Source organism: Lonchura striata, chromosome 3 (assembly GCF_046129695.1).
Source record: "Lonchura striata isolate bLonStr1 chromosome 3, bLonStr1.mat, whole genome shotgun sequence".
In the NCBI taxonomy this organism is placed as follows: Eukaryota; Metazoa; Chordata; class Aves; order Passeriformes; family Estrildidae; genus Lonchura; species Lonchura striata.
In genome coordinates this window covers 110620871-110637842 of record NC_134605.1, presented here as the reverse complement: position 1 = coordinate 110637842, position 16972 = coordinate 110620871, and the positions used below count along the sequence as shown (strand labels likewise).

Here is a 16972-nt window from a genome sequence, read left to right as displayed (position 1 = left end):
ACTGGCCTGTGCTGGTTCTGGGTCACTAATCATAAAATTACAGAATGGAATGGGTTGAAGGGACCTTAAAGATCATCTACTTCCAACCCCCATGATGTTGGCAGGCAAACCTCCCACTGCCCCAGGAAAAAAGGACTTTTGGGAGATTCCCCAGGCCAAATTCCCAGTTGTGTGAAAACTGCCATTGGAGTATGTTGTTCAGGGCTGTGTTGGATTGAATTATACATATCTGTTAGGATGGAAACTCCTCCACCATCCTGGTCCTACTTACCTTCATAGACTTTGCCACAGCAACTTAAGGAGGAAATAAGGAGAATGTTTTGTGTATTTCTGAGTTGCAGCTTCTCTTCAAGTCTAGGGCAGACTGTGACAAGGACCTGCTAATCCCTCTGCAGCTGCTGGAGATGCCAGAGGGCCCATCAGTGAGGAAGTTCCAGCTGCTGACCTCCCCTTTTGTGGGCCAAGTGGTGGCCAAGGTGGGGGGAAGCAGCCGGAAGCTCAGTGTGAATGACCTGAATGCCCTGAGGCTCCAGGACTCCCAGGTGAGTTGAATTTACAGATCCATGACAAGTCTGAGTGCAGAAATCACCATTGTCCCACAGCTGGGTGACAGAAGGTGCAGAACCTGTGAATGTTTCCCTGGGGGTTTCACCTGGCTAAGTTGAGATGTCTGTGCTGTGGGTACTTGTCAGAAGTCACACTGGGTCAGTCCTGCTGGGGCTTCACTGGCCTGACACCCTCAGATGATGATTTGGACCTGACTGGCCAAACCCTGGTGCAGCCTCACCTCTGATTAAAGGTGGGGAGCAAAATTAAAAGCACAAAGTGCACCCAACACAAAGTGGGAAGATGAATCAGGAGCAATGATGACAAATTTCAAACCCCTGAGTGTCTGTCCTGGTGGGCCTAGTGGGAGCCCCTGGGAGGGATTCAGGCAGGCAAAGAAAGGAATCTGCAAGGATGGGAATGGTTTGGATCCTGATGAATCCCATGTTCATGGTGGGCTGATGTGCTCTCTAATAAAGGTTGTAGAAAATAAATCACTTGTATGGAAACAGGTAGAGATTTTGTCCCTGGAAGTGTTCAAAATCAGGTTGGATGAGGGCTGAGCAGCCTGGTGTAGTGGAGCTTGTCCCTGCCTGTGTCTGGGCTTGGAATGAGATGAGCTTTAAGGTCCATTTGAACCCAGGTCTTTCTAGAATGTTATGATCCTTTATGGATCATCAGCACATCCCACGTCTTTTCTCAGGTTCATGGGAAGAACTTGTACCTGGCATTTGTGGCAGCTGAAGGTCCCGTTGGACCAACTGCAAAAGAGACAGCGCTGCAAAGAGAGGCTGCTTGTGGGGCACACTGTCCTGCCCAGGATGGTGCTCCACATCCCTGCTCCCAGGATGAGGAGCTACAGGAAGCCCAGCACTCAAGATCTGAAGCCCCAGAGGCAGCAGAGGGTCGGGGCAATTGGCTGCGCATCCACTTTGGCATGTTCGGCAGCGTCCGAGCAAACGAGTTCTCAAGGGCAAGCAGAGCCAATAAAAGGGGGGACTGGAAGGATCCTGTGCCCAGGTATTTCCTCTTCTCTTTTCTCTCAAACCAAATCTGTGTGGGAATGCTCTTAGCCTTGATTTTCTCTGGTAATTTTTAAGGTATGAGTAAATGTAGGGTGTGTTTAACGAGAGAATCCACAGTGGAATTGTAGGATGCAGTTGTCTGGGGATTATAGTATGAGTTCTGCTAAGATTTTTGTATTGAAGAGAGAAGTTTTAGGATGCCAGGCTGAATCATGCCCTAAAAATGACAGTTTCCCCAATTATGTCTTTTTTTAAAAATCTTGGATAAATAGCAAATGTTGTATACATTTGGAATCACAGGCTGGAGTGATGCTGTTGAAGGCAGCAGTGAATTGAAAACATGGCTATGGTTTGCATCCTATATCCCACTGGAATTGTGCAGAGCAAGGGGAAACAGCTTCCCAGAGAAGCTGTGGCTGCCTCATCCCTGGAAGTGTCAGAGACCAGGCTGGACCTGGCTTGGAGGAACCTGGGGTGGGGGAAAGTGTCCCTGTCCGTGGCAGAGGGTGGCCCAAGATGATCTTTGGATTCTTTTCCAACCCAAACTATTCTATGGTTCTATGATTTTTTTTTTTTTTTGAAGAATGAATTCTTTTCCATACAAACATTCTTAGACAGTTTTTTGTACTACTTTTAACATTAATTTCTCTGATTTGTGGACTGCCCTGCTGAAGGCTTTGTCAAACACAGTCACAGGGCAGCAGAAGGAAAAATTTTCCACCAGCTGTGTGAGTTCACCACCAAGCTTCATGGCTGCAGTTGTTAAAGATGCCACCTTGCCTTGAGACAGTGGCTAGCTGCAGAGTACAGCAAGGAGTTCAGAGATGTTTCTGATGGGAGATTCCAAATTCCCTGCTTCTCCCAGGCTGGTTCTGCACTTTGAGAGTGGAGGCTTCCTTGTTTTCTACAACTGCCGGATGCTCTGGTGCTCCTCTCCAAGGGCTGATCCTGCTTCTGACATCCTGTCTGTGGAATTCCACCGTGGCCGGGCGCTGCGTGCCCTCTGTGCACCCGATCCCGTCTGCTACACCCTCCTAAACCAAAGATATTTTTCAGGGCTGGGTGAGTTCCAGGGAAAAGGGGCAGAAGGAGAAATGGAGGAAGGTGGGTGGGATGTCTACAGATGCAGAAGTGCATGTCTGGGCAGCTTTCTCTTTCGTTTAAGAGTTCTGGTTGATCCAGTTGAGGGCATGTGGTCATCTTCAAGGTGTGTAACAATGGTAGAGGGAAGAGAACCACTTCCAGTCTGATCCCAGCTCTACGTCCATTCTTTGGATGCCACTTCTGGTACAGGGAATGGTATTGCTGGCTGTGGTCCTTGAAGCAGAAATCACAGGATGGAGCAAGCAACCTGCATTACCTTGATTAGAAATATCCTTGCTGTCTCCTTGTTTCTGACCCCTTCCAGGGAACATCATTAAGAACGAGATCCTGTACCTGGCCAGGATCCACCCGCTAACACCAGGCTCCCTCTTGGCTCTCTCAGATCTGGAGCGTCTGCTGGACTGCGCCGTTCAGTTCAGCTCTGAGTGGCTGCACAACAAACTGCGTGGCCATGGGCTGCACCCCCAGGTGTACCAGAAGGAGAAATGTCCCCAGGGGCATCCCCTCATGAAGGGCACTTTTGGACCCTCGGGTGGCTTCAAGAGACTCACGTGGTGGTGCCCTCAGTGCCAGCCTGCGGTGCTGCCAGGGGATGGGGACCCTTCCCCAGTCGCTGAGTGATCTGTCCTGCAGGGTGCTGGGTGGTCTCTGATCCATGCTCTTCGTTGTCCTAGAAGGTCTCTGTGATTTCTTTTAGGCTGTTGAGTTTGGTCCTTAGGGAGCTGGCAGAGTTAAGCACTCAGTGGAGGTTCCAGGTCCCCTGAGTGGCTGCAGAAAGGAAAAAGTGGTTGTCCATGTTTTGTTTTTTTTTGTCACAATGGCACAACAGTGTTAAGAGTTTGACCAAGTTTGAGGTGCATTGGTCACCCTGTTCAGGTGGCAGTGGATGGGAAGTGTAAATGTTTAAGCAGGGGATTGCTGTGGTCTGAAGTGACCCTGTCCCTTGACCCTGGAGGAGTCAGCAAAACAGAGGATATCCCTCTCCCTAAACAGCTTGATTATTAGGAATTAAATAATCCTGCCTCTGTGTGCTGGGCTGTGATTGGGTGTGGTTAAATGTGAGGGGCTGTTCCCTGTGTCAGATCTGGCAGCTCCCTCCTTCCACGTCAACATGTACAAAATATACGTCAGCAGCCCTTGGTGGAGCTCATCTCTGCACCCACAGGTTTCAGCTGTGTGGCAAACTGCCAATTCCAGATCTTGCTGTAAAATTAAACAAAAATACAGTGTGTGACAGTGTGCATAAAACTCAGGATCTCCAAGGAAACCTGGAAGCAGAAAGGTTTAGAAATAGAGCTGTCTCTATACACTAGGTGGGAACTGCTGCTGTCCTCTCTCCCTGGATTTGAGTTTATTTTAATAATAAGTTGTTGACCTGAGCAAAAAAATAAAAGTTGGAATTAGACTCGGTGATGTTCATTGCAAGTGTGTCTTTTCTGGCAGTTTCTTGGTTAAAAACTGGGCTGTACATGGAAGTTCCAGCTGCCTGGAATTGCTTAACAGCTACCTCTTTGGTGCTGCTTATTGAGGGTCCTACCAGTGACTTTCCTTAGCTGTGTAAGTGGTCTCATTAATGGGAACTGGATTTAAAGATGGATTGTAAATCAGCTGGGAATGCTGGAGATAAACACCTGTTGTAGGCAGCTGCTTCCGAGGTAAGACTTGCACAGTCTCTCCCCTGTGAATTGCAACACCTTTGAGTGGTTGCATGTTACACGATTGCTGAATAAACCAATTAATTGGGGTTATGGGGCCAAAGAAGGTGGTTAATGTCCCTTCTGCAGAGTGTTGGCCAAGTGCCCGTCCAAAACAAAGAATTCTAGAATATCCTGAGTTGGAAGGGACCCACAATGATGATCAAAGCCCAACTTCTCGAAGAAAACCACTCACAACAAAAGCACCCCAAAAGCTCAATCTTATCGTTTGAAGGATGAGGATGGAGCTGGGTATGTGTTGGGTTGTCATCTCAGGAAGGATGTGGACTGTTGATGCAAGTCCAGAGGAGGCCACGGAGGTGCTCCAAGGGCTGGAGCCCCTCTGCTCTGGAGACGGGCTCAGAGCTGGGGGTGCCCAGCTTGGAGAAGGCGCCAGGGAGACCTCAGAGCCCCTCTTGGTGCCTAAAGGGGCTCAAGAGGGATGGAGAGGGACTTAGGACAAGGGGGAACGGCTTCCTACTGCCAGAGCACGGGGTTAGATGGGATACTGGGAAGGAATTCTTCCATGTGAGGAGGACGCGGGGTCGGGATGGAAATCCCACAGAAGCCGTGGCTTCTCCATCCCAGGAAGTGTCCAAGGCCATGCTGGACGGGACTTGGAGCAACCTGCGATAGTGGAAGGTGTCCCTGCCATGGCAGGGGGTCGGAACTGGAAGGTTTTCAAGCTCCCTTCCCACGCCAAGCCGCCCGTGCCTCCATGGCGGCTCCGCTCCCCTCACGCTCCCGCGAGGGAGTCCGGGGCCGCCGACTCCTTCCCGCTCCGCCTGTGCCGACGCGCGCCTCCGCCAATCAGCGCCCGCCGCCGGCCGTCACACCAGCCGCGCCGCCTCCCTATTGGCTGGCGCTGCCCTGGTGCGAGCGCGCCTTCGCCAATCGGCGCCGCGCCCGCCCCACCGAGCGATGTGCGGAGCGCTGTGATTGGCTGCGGGGCGGGGCTGGAGCGGCCCCGCCCGTGTCCGGTTAAGCGGCGGGTGGGGGGGCGGCGGCGGGAGCGTGCGGCGGCGGCGGGGTCTGAGCACGGCCCCCATGGAGCTGCTGCGGAAATGGCTGGGCCACCCCGAGGACATCTACCACCTGCTGCGCTTCAAGATGGGCGGCTACCGCGCCGTCATGCCGCGGATGGACACGGTGAGCGGCGAGGGATGCGCGGGCGGCGTGATGCGCTTCGCTGTCGCCGGTGCGCGGTGCTCCCGGTGGGGAGCGAGACACGGGAGGAGGAGGTGGGGGGCACTGTCATGTCTGGAAGCGGACAGAGTGTTGCCACGGGTGACCATCCCATATCCAGCGTGTATAGGACCTGCCCGGCGTTGTGCGCCTTGTGTGCACCTCGGTGCTTCCCGGTTACACCGGCTGCGGGCGTCCTATTGCACTGCTCGTACCGTGTGTGCATCCCACCGGTTCCGGGCATCCCACCGGCTCCGGGCATCCTGTAGATAGGTGCATCCCACCGGCTCCAAGCATCCCTGCATTGCTCGGTGCCGGTACCCTGCGAGCTTTCCGCCGGCTCCGGGCATCCCTTGCATTGCTCGGTGGCGGTACCAGTGCCGGACATCGCAGAGCCCCGGTGCTACCCGAGCATCCCGCGGCTCCGGGCATCCCTTGCATTGCTCGGTGCCGGTACCAGTGCCGGACATCGCAGAGCCCCGGTGCTACCCGAGCATCCCGCGGCTCCGGGCATCCCTTGCATTGCTCGGTGCCGGTACCAGTGCCGGACATCGCAGAGTCCCGGTGCTACCCGAGCATCCCGCGGCTCCGGGCATCCCTTGCGTTGCTCAGTGCCGGTATCCCACCAACATCCCACTGACTCCGAGCATCTCAGGCTTCCCATGCTGGCCGTACCCGCCTGCATCCCACCACGTCCGAGCATCCCTTGCGTTGCTCGGTGCCGGTGCGCGCATCCCCGGAGCCCCGGCGCTGTCCGTACATGGCAGCGTGTCCGGCCGCGGAGCCGGGCCGGGGCGGGTTAAGGGGCGGGTTTGGGGCCGGGGCGGGGCGGCCGCAGCCCCCCGCCGCCGCGCCCCCATGGCGGCCGGCTCCCGGGCCGTGTCCGTGCTCCGGCGGACGCTGACCGTGTCCCCGCCGCGGGCAGCGGGCCGGCGGCGGGGACAGCAGCGGCAGCAGCGCTGCGGAGCCCCCGCCGCGCCCCCGGCCCCGCCGCCCGCCGCCCGCCGCCTCCAACCCGCGGCCCCCGGCCCGCTGTGCCCGCAGGACTCGCTGGGATGTGGCCTCCGCACCTGCTACCGCTACCTCAACCAGACCAGCCGCAGCTTCGCCGCCGTCATCCAGGCTCTGGATGGAGAGCTGCGGTGAGCAGGGGGACACCGGGAGGCCGGGGAAGGGGTGCGGTGAGCCCCGGCACTGGGGGTCTTTGGGGGGTGGCAGGTGGGGGGGCACCCAAGCACTGGGGATCCTTGGGAAGGGGTGGGCACAGCTTTCCCCCCGACACCGGGAATCCCCTGGAGATGGTGGGGGTAATTCTCCTCCCTGGGAGGTGATGGGTACAATGCCACCCCGACACTGGGGATCCCTGGGAGCTCAGCCCCCCAGTTTCAGGTCTCCCCAGGAGTTGGTGGGTGTGATGCCCCCCCAGTACCAGAGCTGGGTCCATGCAGTATCCCCAAACTCCATTTGCACTAGTGGAGCTGCTGGGACACACTCCCTCTCCCATCAGGAGCTGACTGGACTCGCTCAGCTCAGCCCCACCCCGTGCAGCAGGACGTGGGGTTTTTCACGTCCCAGCTGGCTGTACCACATCCCTCCTCTGCACCACATCATCCCCCAGACTGGGTCTCTGGGCTGAGCTTCCTGGCCAGCAGACTGTCAAACACAGGGCCTGGCAGTGTGCTGTGTGTGACACCCTGGGAATGTGTCCTGGCACTGCCAAGGCTGGCGCTGGACAAAGGCTGGAGGGACGAAGTGAGGAAAAACCTGGGACTGACCAAAGTTCTGGGCCTTGCCTGGGAGATGCTTTTGGAAGCAGCTGCCTCAAAACTTGTGCAGATGTTACAGCAGGTTTGTTGCACACTCATTTTTTGCTGTGTAGATTTTGCTGCCATGTGCAAAAAGCTTCAGATGGGAATAGTAACAGGATGTAAAGCTTGCCCAGGGGGCCTCATACCATGTAATTATTCTCCATGTAATTCCTTATATTCATTTGACAATTATTGATTTCAGTTTTTAAATCCCCAATTAATCCCAAGACAGATTGATGATCAAATTTAGGAGTTCTGGAAATTGTTCCATACACATCTGATGGCTCTGATCTGAGCAGTTGCAGGCACCACCCCAAACACTGAGTGGTCTGTGGGGTTTCTGAGCCCTGGCTTGGCGTTTTGGAGGGTGCCCCATAGCTGTGTTCAGTGTTTATGAAATGGTGTTTGCAGCCTGGTTGACAGGAAAGGCAGAGAAGTTCAGTGGTTTGGCTGGAATTGCATGGAAAAGTACAAGTAGGGCCAAGAATTAAGCTTTTTATTTTCCATGCTTTTTCTGTGCAGGAATTAAGAAAAAAAATTAAGAAAACACTATGAAACCTGTTAGCAATGTGTGTGCCCTGTGCTTGCCTCAAACTTCCTGAAGTTTTATTTGTCTTGTCTTTTTGGTCCTTTAATCCTTGCCCTGCAGCCTGCTGGCATCAGGATCAGCCTTCAGGGCACAGAAACTTCTGCCTGGCATCCTAAAAATGCTCTTGCCTGATCTCTGCAACCCACGGTTCTGGGTGGTGGTTGGATTACAGCTGGCTCAGTAGTGGATCAGGAGAGACTCATTTTCAAAGCTCAGGAGTTCCACTGGAGAATTTAGGGACAAACAAGGGAAATACATAATAGGGAGGATAGAGAAATAGGTAGACTCACAGCTTTACAGAAGGAATTAATTTTGCTAGATCAAAAAAAGTGCTTGCATTGATGTTGACCCCATCAGGGAGTTCAGCTGAGCCCCAGTGGTTACAGACAGACATCCCAGAAGGGCTGCTGGAAAATGGGGAACTTCTGGAGAAGTGCTTGGAGCACTGCTTCCCTGGCTAGACAGGATATTGATAGTTGAGCTGAAATATCTGGTTCCTCCTTTCTGTTTGGTTTCTTTTTGTTTTTTTTTTGGCCCCATAAACCACCTGTTTTGCTGGCCAGAGCCCTGTCCAGCTTGTTGCTCCATGGTTAGGGTGTTTTTTGGGAAGATGGGAGGCTCAAAACTGCAGTTTCATCTGCAGCTGAGCCAACAGCATCCTAACTGCTGGTGGTAGAAAAGATTTTTGATCCAAGCTCATAGCTCCTCTCCTGGTGATGGAGAGGAGAAGACGGATGCTCCTGCCTCCCTGCTGCAGTTCCATGGTCCTGCCTGTCTCTGGAACTCTTCAGGATCTGTTCCTGAGGGCTCAGCACAGGCTGTATGTCCTGGCAAGGAGAAATGAGTCCTCCTCACCTGGCAGGAGGGAGCTGCACCCAGGACAGGGCTGGAGCTTGAGCTCTGAAAGATCCAGACTTTATTCTTTGCAAATGTCTGCTTCCATTTGTGCCACAGGTCTAAATTCAGTGTGTGATGGAAGTTAGGGAGTCAGGTAAGGTCTGGATGCAGAATTGGGGTTAAATAAGTGTTTTAACTCTCCTGGGTTCTGGAATTACTGCTGGCTCTTCCCTGGGCATGATGGCCATGTGAGAGGTGCCTCTGGGATGGCATTTCCAGGTTGTGCTCTGCCTTTCTTGGTAGCTCCTGGAAGCGGGTTGGAGCCTTGGGCACTTGCATCCTGTTGGATGAACATTTGTAGCCCGGATGGAATGGAAAAACTCGGTCATGTGCAGGGGAACAGGAGCACAGAGGGCTGCTCATGTGATCTGACAGAGGTGTTAAATACCCTTCTAATGGAGGAAAAATAGCCAAATTTAACAGTATTGGCTCTAAGAGCAAGTCAGTTTTCCCTGGATGCTTAATCACTGCTTGCACATTGTCATTCCAGGAGTATGGCACTATCACCTGGTAATTAGCATTTAAGCAGACCAAGCTACTTTCCATTTGTTAAACAATTGCCTCATCTCATTGGCATATATCCCTGTGCTCATGGAGATCTAGGGATTGTTTTATATAAATCCTGGAGCTGCAAACAGAATTTCTTGCCATCAGGACTTGTTTTTATTTGTTTTTTTAATTTCTCTTCAGCTGCAGAAATGTGGAGGCAGGGATGGGGAAGGAAGCAGGGATAGGGAAGGCAGGGGTGGTGGGAGCAGGAGGGGAGGTGGCTCTCCAGCTGCTTCCTGCTGGGATGCTGGGACAGATGAGCTGCATCCAGTGTCTTGTTCCTGGAGATATAAAATACAGGGCGATTTTGGCTCTTTCTGCCAGTCCTAATGTTCCAGTTGCACGGTGTGACCCCTTTATTCCTCCCCAACAGGGTAAAAGGTGCAGAGAAGGGGGAGTGATGGGGAAAACACACCTGGGTTTTGCCCCCCTTCCCTGTTGACATTTGCTTTTCCCCATAAGCTGACCTCGGGCTCTGTCCTGTGGGTCCAGGTGAGCGCTGGCCTTGCTTGCAGGGTTGGATCTTCCCTGCTCAGGGAGCTCACAGGCCTGACCCTTCCCTGATACACATCTTAGAGACCCCAAAATCATGCTGTAGTTCTCATGAGGGAAAATCCTGGATTTCCTAACCTGGCTGGTATCTTCCAAAGGCACCTGGCAGTGCCAGTGTGTGACATGCTGAGCTCCAAGTGCCTCTGCTGAAGGCTCTGTGTTTAATCCCAGCTGCTTGTCCTGCCTCCTGGGCACTCCCAAGTAAGGGATTACTGTTTTTTCTCCCCTCCCAGACATGCAGTGTGTATATTCTACCTAGTTCTCCGTGCCCTGGACACTGTAGAGGATGACATGAGCATCCCTTTGGATGTCAAGGTCCCAATGCTGCACGAGTTCCACTCCCATCTCTACCAGCCAGACTGGAAGTACACAGAGAGCAAGGAGAAGGACAGGCAGGTGCTGGAAGACTTCCCAACGGTAAGGCAGCCTCCTCCTTGCTCCTGGTGACACCTCTGGGTGTCTGGTTGTCTCCGCTAATATTTCCTAGAGCTGGTCCAGTGCCACAGATCTTCCCAAGGGCTCCAGCACCTGCCTGTGGGGCTGGGTGCCAGGCTGGGGTGAGAAATTCCAACACTGTGCAACGCTGTGAGGCAGAGGGGCTCTGGCTGTGGAGCAGTGCCAGCCCTGGAAAGTGGCTTTTTGCCTCCTCTGCTGGAAGAGCAGATTACCATTGACTTGTGGGGAGAGATTTGGGGTTGTTACCCAACACAGTGAATTGCCTGTGTGCACAGTGGGAGGTGTCCCTGCCCTCAGGTAGGACAGAGGGTGGAATGAGATGAGCTTTAAGGTGCCTTCTCATCCAAACCATTCCATAATTCCATGTTACATGACAGACAGCACCCTCACTGTTACTAGTAACAATATTGTGTTGATTTTTTTTATTACTGAGTTGATTTTTTAGGGGTTTTTTCTTTGCTCTGTTTAAGAAAAAATGTAATAGTTCTGGTGAGGAGCATCTCATTTCCTGTTTTGTTCAAGTTTTTACCATTTTTAATTTATTCTACCCTTTTCAGGCTTTCTCTAGCAGTGGGAATGGGGTAGTTGTTTGCAGAACTGAGGTGTGTTGTGAGTTTTGATGCTCAGGTTTGGGGTGACCATGGCTGTGGCCTGTCAGAGGGTGGAGTGCTGTAGGGGATGTCTGTGTTAGGATTCTGGATGTGTAGGGATACTGTAGGTATGTCAGTGGCTTGGCTTTAGAGAAGCTTTTGAGAAGGTGTTTGTGGCACTTTGCTTTTCTCTCTTGGTGTATGTGTTATTTATGTGAGGCAATCCGTGCTCAGGTATGATTCTAATAATCATAAAATTGTAGAACCATGAAATTACTGGGTTGGGTGGGACTATAAAACCTCATCCCATTCAATTTCCTGCCATGGCAGGGACATCTTCCACTAGACAGGTTGCTCAAAGCCCTATCCTGACGCTGAATTTTTTGGGGGGCATTCACAACTTCTCTGGGCATGCTCAGCCAGTACCTCACCACTCTTATAGTAAAAAACTTCTAATAATATTTCCTAGAGGTGCATTTGCAGGCTGTGCTCCTCTGTGTAGGGGACTGAAGCTACAGAGACAGAAGCAGAGTGGATACATTTATTTATTTTACAGACAAACCCTTATTGCACACCAACCTTGGGCTGGCTGCTGTCACCCACTGATGGAGAATAAAGCTGAGCACAGTAAAACATGATGCTCCACAGTTTAGGGAAAAGGAGGATGCACTTTTAAATTTTTTTTTTTTTTCAGTGTGAGACTGATGGAGACACTGCAGGTGGCCCTGCCCATAGCAGGGGGTTTGGAACTGGAAGATCTTCAAGGTCATTTCCAACCCAGCCCATTCTGTGATTCCATAATCACTGGACATGCAGTAGCAGGATTTCACACTTCCCTCAGTGCTTGATGCCTTTCCAGTTGTGCCAAATGAGCCCTGTGAAGCTAGAGCTGGAGAGGGCTGGGGAGAGCAGAGCTCTATAAACCACCCATGGGTCTTTTCCCATGGCTGGTGTGATGGAATGCTCTCAAATTACAGAGGAAAACAGCTCTGTGTACCAAGTGCAGTCAGTTTTGTCCTGCAGCTCCCAGATGATACCAGTCCAAGGCCACAGAGCCTTCTCAAAGATTTTGCTGTGTCTGATCTCCTGCCAGAGACCATCCTGTTTAGACTGGGAACAGGCTAAGGCTGAGCTCCAAGGACCTTGAAACAGCTCAGGTTGAGGGAGTTGTCCCAGATCTCCAGCCAGGGTAGGATTTGAGCATGGTAAACAGTATTTTTCTGATTTGTTAATAAATGTTGAGCTGTGCTGCTTTTTTTTTTTTTTTTGATTCCTGAGCACTCTCTTGTTGTTTTTACCACACTGCAGATCTCCATGGAGTTCAGAAACCTGTCCAAGGTCTACCAGGATGTGATTTCGGATATTTGTCACAAGATGGGCGTTGGGATGGCAGAGTTTTTGGAGAAAAAGGTGGATTCTGAGCGTGAGTGGGATAAGGTGAGTCAGCCTAGAGCAATGGATTGAGCATGAGCAGGGTCATGGAAAAGCCCTCTGAGATCACTGAGCCCAACCATTCCATCAGCACTGCCAAGCCCACCACAGAATCATGTCCCCAAGTGCCACATCCACAGGTTTTTTTAACACTTCCAGGTAGGGTCCACCCTGTCTCTACGGAAGGAGGAAACAGCATCCTTGTTGGGAAAAATTGTGTGTTTTCATGGGAAAGCTGAGACCAGGGAGAACTTGCATCAAATAAACTGTCAGTTGCTTTTCATAAAACTGGCTGTGGCAAACAGGCAGCTCTTTGTAACTGCTCCTTTTATCTTGTTTTCTTTCCCAACTTGGCACCTTCTTGGCAGTATTGTCACTACGTTGCTGGGCTGGTGGGGATTGGCCTTTCCCGTCTCTTCTCTGCATCAGAGCTGGAAGATTCCATCGTGGGGCAGGACACAGATCTGGCAAACTCCATGGGCCTATTCCTACAGAAAACCAACATCATCCGTGACTATCTGGAGGACCAGCTGGAGGGAAGGGAGTTCTGGCCCAGAGAGGTGAGGAAAAACCTCATAAAATTGCTACTGTTGGCTGTACATCTTCTTGGTAATGACAGTTCTGATGACAGCTGGCAGACATCTGTCTGCAGCTCTTTGGGTACAGATGTGGGGACAAGGTGATATCACCACACACTGCCACGAGCTACTTGGGCAGCTCTTGCTCCCCTCTGCTAGGTTTTCTCTAGGAGTGAAGGAGGATAAGACTGGTTGAGATCCCAGGAGGGTATCTGGTCTGCTCCTAAAAGCAGGATCAGCTCTGCCTGTGCCTGACATGATGTCCAAAGATTTTTCTCCCCCTTTTTCATGTGGCTCAGCTTGATATGTGACTCACCTCTTCCTTGCCCTCTCTAGGAAAGACGTGGAGATGAGCTGCACCCTCCTCCTTTACCATCTCTTTGTGTACTCCAAGGCCACTGTCACGTCTCCACAGCCCTCCCTTCCTGCTTTTCTTTACCCCAGCGATGCTCCAAGGCTGTTGTGTGGGGGTTTTTTGTGGTTCTTGTTGCTCTCCCAGACCTGGTGTCTCTCTGATGACAACAATGCCCCCTCCAACTCACCAACACTTATCTTGGTGTCTAGGTTTGGAGCAGATATGCCAAGAAGCTCTCGGACTTTGCCAAGCCAGAGAACATCGACATGGCCGTGCAGTGCCTCAATGAGCTCATCACCAACGCCCTCCAGCACGTCCCCGACGTCCTCACCTACCTGTCCCGCCTCAAAAACCAAAGCGTCTTCAACTTCTGCGCTATCCCCCAGGTGAGCTGAGCTTCCAAGTGGTTCCTCATCCTCTGCAGCCCAGCTGGTGAGGAGCTGGAGTTGGAGTAGGTTCTGTGTTGTTGGTTTTTTGCTTATTCCTTGGCTCCTGCCATTTCTGCTGTTGTTGAGATTGTGGCTCCACTCCATGGCTGTCACTGTGGACAGGGTGATCCTTTGGCAAGTTCCTTGCAGTTGCAAGTTCCTGTCTCTCCTCAGGTGATGGCCATTGCCACGCTGGCTGCCTGCTACAACAACCAGCAGGTGTTCAGGGGCGTGGTGAAGATCCGCAAGGGCCAGGCCGTCACCCTCATGATGGATGCCACCAACATCCAAGCTGTCAAAGCCATCATGTACCAGTATGTGGAAGAGGTAGGCTCAGCAGTTGGCTTTGAGTCATTTCTGGCTGTTCCTGTCCCTGGTCTTGGGGTGGAATTGGGAGTACATGGGGATCTGTTCATTTTATCCTTGGCTCAGTGGTGGTGGGGAGTGGTGACCCTGGTGTGGTTTTGGCCTGGGCCAAACTGTGCTTGATGTGTTCCCTTGAATGACCCTGGGTCTGGGTCTGTGTTGAGAAGCAGGGCCTGGGGCCAGTGCCTGGACCAGCAGTAGTGTGTCCAGCAGGACCAGGGCAGTGCCCATCCCCTTGACCCACTTCTGGGGTCAGTTCTGGGCCACGCACAACATAAGGGACATTGAAAGGCCTGGAGCATGTTTAGAGAAGGGAACAGAGCTGGGGAAGGGTGTGGAGCACCAGGAGTAGCTGAGGGAGCTGGGAAAGGGGCTCAGCCTGGAGAAAAGTTGTCTCGTGGGTGTAAAGTTCACATGGAGTCAACTCGTGGGTGGTTTCATGGGAAAAAACCACCCCCCTCCCCAAAACCCAATTCCAGTGAGGGCTGTTAAGTAAAAAGACTTCATTTCTGCAGCAGGGAGACCCCAGGCCATGGGTTATTAGAGCTGCTCTTGTGAGCTGGCCGATCCCATGGCAAGGGACAGTGACACTGCAGGGCTTTAACCCAGGAGAGGGTCTCTGCTTGTGCCCACCTTGCTCAGACTCCTGCAGAGGAGTAACTCGGAGGCCATGAGAAGAAAACCCCAAATGCCACAGGATCAGGTGGTGAGGTGGCTGTTTCCAGGCAGGAATGTTCCCACTGGTTTCAAGTGGGATGTACAGCGAGTGAGGATTGCAGGGTGAGAACCCCTGATCCCAGTTACACCACTGGTCCCAGTAACACCACTGGGGCTTGAGGGATCGTGTCCAAGGCCGTGTGGTCCATGTCCCATCATGGGGTGCCCTCAGGAGGCAGCTTGGCTTAGTGCACTTCCCAAGGGAGATTGCCCCGAGCCCATCCAGTCATTCCTTGCTTCGTGGCACTCCACCACCGAGGTCACTCTTAACCCTTAAAACTTCAACCTCGTCCCACTCTCCTCCTAAACTTCCTGTGGGAGCCGTAACTCCTCCTCCCTCCTCCTTCAGATCTACCAGAAGATCCCGAGCACGGACCCCTCGTCCAACAAGACGCAGCAGGTCATCGCGTCCATCCGCGCCGTCAGCCTGCCCGGCAGCCCCATGGCCTCCCGCCACCACTACTCCCCCATCTACCTGTCCTGTGCCATGCTCCTGGCAGCCCTGAGCTGGCAGTACCTCAGCACCCTCTCCAAGGCCACCGAGGAGTACGTGCAGGCAGGAGACAACTGAAGGGCAGTGCCCGGGCGGGGGGACAAGTGGTGGCGGATGGGCAGCGGGGGCAGAGGCTCCTCGTCCCCTGCTGTGGGGGTGGCCCAGCACTGAGATGGTGACAAGGATGGGACACTGGGGAGCTGCAGGCCCTGGGGTGACAGTGTGGCACTGCTGCACTCCATCCTCACTGCCCTTGCTGTCTGCTTGGATGGCTGCAAATGGTGACTGGAGTCTTAGTGTTTGGGGTTGAGTATTTTTTTTTCCCGCCTTCTTTCCTGTTGACCTGACTATTTTTGGTGGGTTTTTTTTGTTTGTTTGTTTTGGTTTTTTTTTCCTTTAGGATGATTTGAAATAGAAGCTCCAGTTGTTTCTTTTCTTCCTTGAGATTTGAGGCATCTTTCCAGCTCAGAGCTGAGCAAAACCCTGAAGGTTTTGCCTCCCTTTCTTAGGCAGCCTCTTCTCCCTTACCTCTGGTGCCTGTTCCATGCTGGAAAGATGCTGCTTCAGCTGGGAGAGGAATGTGCTTCCTTATCCAAGGAAAAAGCTCTGGCCACTTTCTGGCCCTCAGTGATTGACATCCTGCAGCCTGGAAACAGGCAGAGGCCATAGTCACATTTCTGTTGTGCTGAAGGATGCTGAAATGAGCCCTTTTAATGTTAAATATATGGGAGGTGAGGTACTATGTCCCCCGGCTGAAAGGCAGCTGTGCAGCTCCCTGCCCTGGGACAGATGGGCCCTGCAGTGACACAGCTCCTGTTTCAGCACTGGGGGGAGGTGATAAAAACGAGAAGGGAGCTGCCAGCACAGCCCTGAGCTCATAACCCCAGGATTGACTCCACAGCAGGCTCTGGGCTCTGCACTGACTCAGCCCCAGGGGATGGGTGGTCGTGGCAGAGCAAGGCAGGGGAGTGAGAGTTTGCACCTTGCTGTCCCTCATGGGATGCTTTTTTAGGGGGGCATTTGTCACCCTGGAAGGCAGGAGTGATCCCTGCCAGGAGCTGGGAAGGCTGGAGCCACCAAGGGGGTGACCAGGGCAGGTTTCCCTGACCCACTTGGCTCTGGCTTTGGGTCAGACTGATGTGAGAGCTGCAAGAGGCTCCCACCGCTGTCATCAAACACATCTGGCTGGACTGGAAGAAACAACACTGAACACTCTGAAGAAGGCAAGTCCTGTTCTCCTGGGGTGGATTGTTTTCAAGTTTCCTACCCACCTCCTTCAAATGCTGCTTTGCTGTTGTGAAGGGAAGGAGAGCTCATGTCCTGGTCTAGGACAGAGCTACCAGGTGCAGGGTGGTGGCCTTTGCAAGGCCAAGCCCCTGTGGCCAGGCTGTTTCTCAGAAGGAGAACCCCTACTCCACAGTTCCTGGTGTACATTTAAGCTGTTGTTCTAAAAGAAACTCGTGGTAGCTCTCTTTGTGCAGCTTCCCGTCTTGTTGAAATTAAAAGTTTTCTTTGGGAAAAAAAAAAAGTGCTGGATCTTTTTTCTTTTCAGCTGTCATTTATTTTACAGGAGTAATTTCCCTACAAGTTACAAACTTTCAGCTGATGA

The 16972-nt window shown here is 52.6% G+C and overlaps 2 protein-coding genes across 2 annotated transcripts; both read left to right on the top strand.

The window, feature by feature from the left end:
• Positions 1–404: 404 nt before the first annotated feature.
• Positions 405–3296, top strand: NEIL2 (nei like DNA glycosylase 2). The gene is made up of 4 exons (XM_021550044.2): positions 405–542; positions 1250–1566; positions 2437–2633; positions 2980–3296. The coding sequence occupies exons 1-4, from the start codon at positions 405–407 to the stop codon at positions 3294–3296; spliced, it is 969 nt and encodes a 322-aa protein (XP_021405719.2).
• A 1970-nt stretch (positions 3297–5266) lies between these two features.
• FDFT1 (farnesyl-diphosphate farnesyltransferase 1) lies at positions 5267–16891 on the top strand. Its single transcript, XM_021550039.3, has 8 exons — positions 5267–5518; positions 6599–6696; positions 10183–10366; positions 12304–12432; positions 12795–12986; positions 13569–13745; positions 13962–14114; positions 15220–16891. Exons 1-8 carry the CDS (start codon positions 5417–5419, stop codon positions 15439–15441), a joined length of 1257 nt encoding a protein of 418 aa, XP_021405714.1. The 5' UTR covers positions 5267–5416; the 3' UTR covers positions 15442–16891.
• Positions 16892–16972: the final 81 nt, after the last annotated feature.